The following is a 4,013-nucleotide window of genomic DNA, read 5'->3' as shown; positions in this document are numbered from 1 at the left end:
TGTACTTTTGAAATGGATCTACAGGAACACATTAAATCTGTTATTCATTTTGTATGGTTACATGGCCTGACACACCAGCCATCTTAGGTACAGGGCTGTCTAGGGACAGGAGTGTGCCAACACACTTCAAGTTTGACCTTTTTTCACAGGAATAGCGACTACCGGTTACTGATTAACCACCTTCTCTATCTCTCTAAACTCTCTCTCTCAGGAGACGCACACAAAACACACACACACACACAACACACACACACACGCACATACACAGACTCCACCCACTCAACCATTTCAACAGAAGTCAGTGAGTTCTGTTGAGGCCTTTTGCAAATACACATACCGGTATGCTTCTGACCACAGCATGAACACCAGGGAGAAGAACACACACACACACACACAGACAGACAGACAGACACACAAAGACAAAAAACACAGGCAACCCTGAAGTGGCAGCTCCAGATGCAGAGCACTTTGTCCCACTCTGATAAAACTGAACCTAATGATCCATCAACCCAGATCAACATCAGGGCTCCAGCCTGATACCACAACAGACACACACACACACACACACACACACACTCACGCACACACACACACACACACACACACAAAATGATCATTTCATAAGGGCTCTTCTGTTTTACTGACGTGCTGTTCTGTCACACATTCAGAGTTCACAACCATTGTGTGTGAAAGAGCAGACAAGAGAGTCAGTCAGTGACAGAACGTATTCTGTTCCAGGGGTACAAGAACACGACAGAGAATGAGGAAAGTACAAAAAATGTCCTCCTGACAAGACAGACAATGGCCCTTTCATTTCTACACGAGAGCATAGTAAAGTCTAAGATCTTTTTAGTCTTTCAATTAAAACGCCAAAACACCCCACAGAAGGTTAGAGTCTCCTGCTAGAGGCCTGTGGTTCTCTGTCTGTCCTTGAGTGTGTGTGTGTGTGTGTGCGCCTGTGTGTGTGTGCCTGTGTGTGTGAGCCTGTGTGTGTGTGCCTGTGTGTGTGAGCCTGTGTGTGTGAGCCTGTGTGTGTGAGCCTGTGAGTGTGTGTGTGTTTGTGTGTGTGTGTGCATGCGTGTGTGCGTACCAGCTAGAGCTATCTGCACAGAGGCCCACGACCTCGACCAAGACCTATCACTTTACCTGAGCACAGGGCACAGACAGACACCAAACACAAAGAGGGGTTCGGTATCAGGCTTCTCACACAGGCTGCCAAAACACAGGCCCAAGGGAGGGAGCTTTAAAGAGGTCAAGGAGAGCAAGAGAAACAGGGGGAGATGGAGAGAGGGAGGGAGGGAGGAATAAAGAAAGAGGAAAGAGACAGAGTGTCTCCTGTTTAGCCTGCAAGCCACAGGTCTGTTTGAGCAGCAGACTGGGCAGAGAGCAGACACTAGGGGCTAACAACGTGACGCTGCAGGGAACAAGAGGTTCGCTCGCCTGCTTGCTCGACCGAGGCCTCTGGTCATGCATAAAGCAGGGTGGAATACTCTAATCAGCTCCCAGATAAGGCTCTCTTACACCCTCTCTCACACACAAACACAAACACACACGCACACACACACACACACACACACACACACACAGAGAGACAAAAGTCTCTGCCTGTTTATCTCAGACATCAATGCCACCAGAGGCCCTATATTTAAGAAGTGTGGACTACACACACACACACACACACACACACACACACACACACACACACACACACACACACACACACACACACACACACACACACACAGGTACTACACTGTGAGATCATGACCTTCTCTTACGATGCCTGACTATCGGTTCTCTCGACAGTTTGCAATGGCTACCGTCTGAAATCAGACTACATAAATAACACCCTGATATCTCCTCTCAACCAAACAACTATTCACACTGATACTGTGGCCAGAGTTAATGTTTACAGACCAAAGACAGAATGATGGTGTCCTGAACACATACAGAAAATTTCACATCCTAGAGCACATACGTTAATGTGGACCAGACAAGTACTCCCTAAAAGACAAAGCCTTGCGGACAGGGGTTTTAAAACAGCTTCTGAAATGCTAAATGTCACACAGTGACAGATACTGATTTAGAGGTGCTTATGCCAGTCCAAATACAAAGGTGTGGGGGTGAAAAACATAACAGTAAGAGTCCACAGAGCAACACACTTTAAATGACCTTGAGCCTATGACAGAGCTGAAGATATCACATTAGCAACCACTGCTAACTCTGACCTGTGGTGCCGTCTGCCTAAATCACAACTGGAAAGAAGGTGACTGTCTATGGTTCAGTCACCTCATACAAAGCACATCACAGGAACCTTGTTACATACAGACATTTAATACTACTGGCTATCCAATTTAAACCTCCACCCGTGTTAAGAAATCCATACATTTGATTCACACTTGTGTGCTGGCTGTTAGCATGATGTGCTGCCAGTGAGAACAGCAGGGGACATGTCGGCCAGCTATTATTAGCTCCTGCTAGTGCTGCAGATCCTGAAGCGCTCTCCTACAGACATACCTCTAGCTTGGCATCTAGATCTGCATCTGAAGCCACCACGTACTCATCCTCCTTCTTCCCCGTGGCTTTGATCAGAACCTGCTTGGTCTTCCAGAACTTCTTCTGCATGCGGGCCATGACCGAACTATCCTCCCCAAGAACTGACCGCCCACTGAACATGTCACTGGAGAACCTGAGAGATGGACCACAGACATGACCATAACAACATTCAATATAAAGACAACTACTTATTAAGGCATTAAACTCTGAATCTATCTTACATCATTAAACAGAGCAATGTAGTAGGGTTATTGAAGGTTTTATCCATGTATCAATGAATACAAAATTAATTTCAAATATCTGTATTCCCACCTACTGATGAAACTGCATGGGATAAGAATCAATATCTTGCTAACGTAAACCCTCTACTTACCCATAGCCATCCATTCTCTGAAAAGGGCAGTCTTCCCTCTGTCAAGAGGGTAAATTGAATACAAATTAAATTACTTGTTTTGACAACATTACTTCTTCATTTGAAATGCAGGGGAGGAATAACTAAGAACCAACTGTTGAGACAATGGAATAAGATCAAGGCAAATGTGTCAGCAACGTCAAATCCGCTAGGAAACTCAAAGGACAGGCCTAAATATTACAAAATTAGGTAAGCCCATTTCAAATTCTCCCTTGTTTATGATGAACATAAGATACAGAGCCCATATATCGCTGACAGCTGTTACATTACTGACACTGGGACGGTATAGGGATAATTCAACATTTCTATTGTCATAGCCAGAAAATACCGATTGTTGTTGCACGTAACATTACATCCTTTTTCTGAAGAAGGTGCCAACTGCCTCATCCTATGGTGAATTTGGCAAGAGGCCGAATGTATTCTGTTCCATACGTCATGCATGACACTTACAATCAAGTACAATGTTGTCTAGAGGCAAAAGATATAGTTAATCCTTGCATATCGTGTTGACAATATCCAAAAACTCCGTTAAATGGACATAAACCAACAGAAACGCACCTGCTAGTTTCCAAGACAATGCTGTTGGGCTCCTCCGAGTGGTGATGAGATGAAGCCAAGCGGCTTCTGGTTTCTGATTACAGTGACGCTGCCTTGCTAGATTCAGAGTTTACTAGTCCGACTCGAAGTGACTGTCACAAACATTATTTCCGTTGCAAATAAATAACACGTTCACTAAATTGCATTAATATATTGTTATTTCCAGACGGACAATGAGCGATAAGGTCCGCGTTCACAGTGGCAACAGCCAGATGGTTCTCTACATAGAAGGTTCTGAGCAAGATAGCCTACTTAATAAGTGGCTAGCCTCTCAGCAAGCTATTTGACAAATATCAAAGATATAGTGTGTCAAAAGCCCAATTAACGACACACTAGAAAGCAAGCTGGTTTATTCTGCGTGGTGACCACCAGCTGTTTGTTGTACGACGACGCCCCCCCCAAAAGGTGGAATAAGAAAAAACAGCTTCCTGCTCCATCGACTGTAGCC

The 4,013-nt window shown here is 44.8% G+C and overlaps 1 protein-coding gene across 3 annotated transcripts in view; it reads right to left on the bottom strand.

Annotated features, from left to right (window-relative positions):
* ical1 (islet cell autoantigen 1-like) overlaps positions 1-4,013 on the bottom strand; it is a 17,056-nt gene extending 13,043 nt beyond the window's left edge. For all 3 annotated transcript variants that reach the window (XM_031582845.1, XM_031582846.1, XM_012841340.2), the window contains exons 1-3: positions 3,527-4,013; positions 2,930-2,967; positions 2,518-2,689 (exon numbers count right to left, since the gene is read on the bottom strand). In XM_031582845.1, the coding sequence (XP_031438705.1) occupies positions 2,518-2,689; positions 2,930-2,943 (186 nt within the window). In that variant the 5' untranslated portion in view covers positions 2,944-2,967; positions 3,527-4,013. The remainder of the gene's footprint in view (positions 1-2,517; positions 2,690-2,929; positions 2,968-3,526) is intronic.

Source organism: Clupea harengus, chromosome 16, assembly GCF_900700415.2.
Source record: "Clupea harengus chromosome 16, Ch_v2.0.2, whole genome shotgun sequence".
NCBI classification, from domain to species: domain Eukaryota; kingdom Metazoa; phylum Chordata; class Actinopteri; order Clupeiformes; family Clupeidae; genus Clupea; species Clupea harengus.
This window is presented reverse-complemented; position numbering and strand designations above follow the sequence as displayed.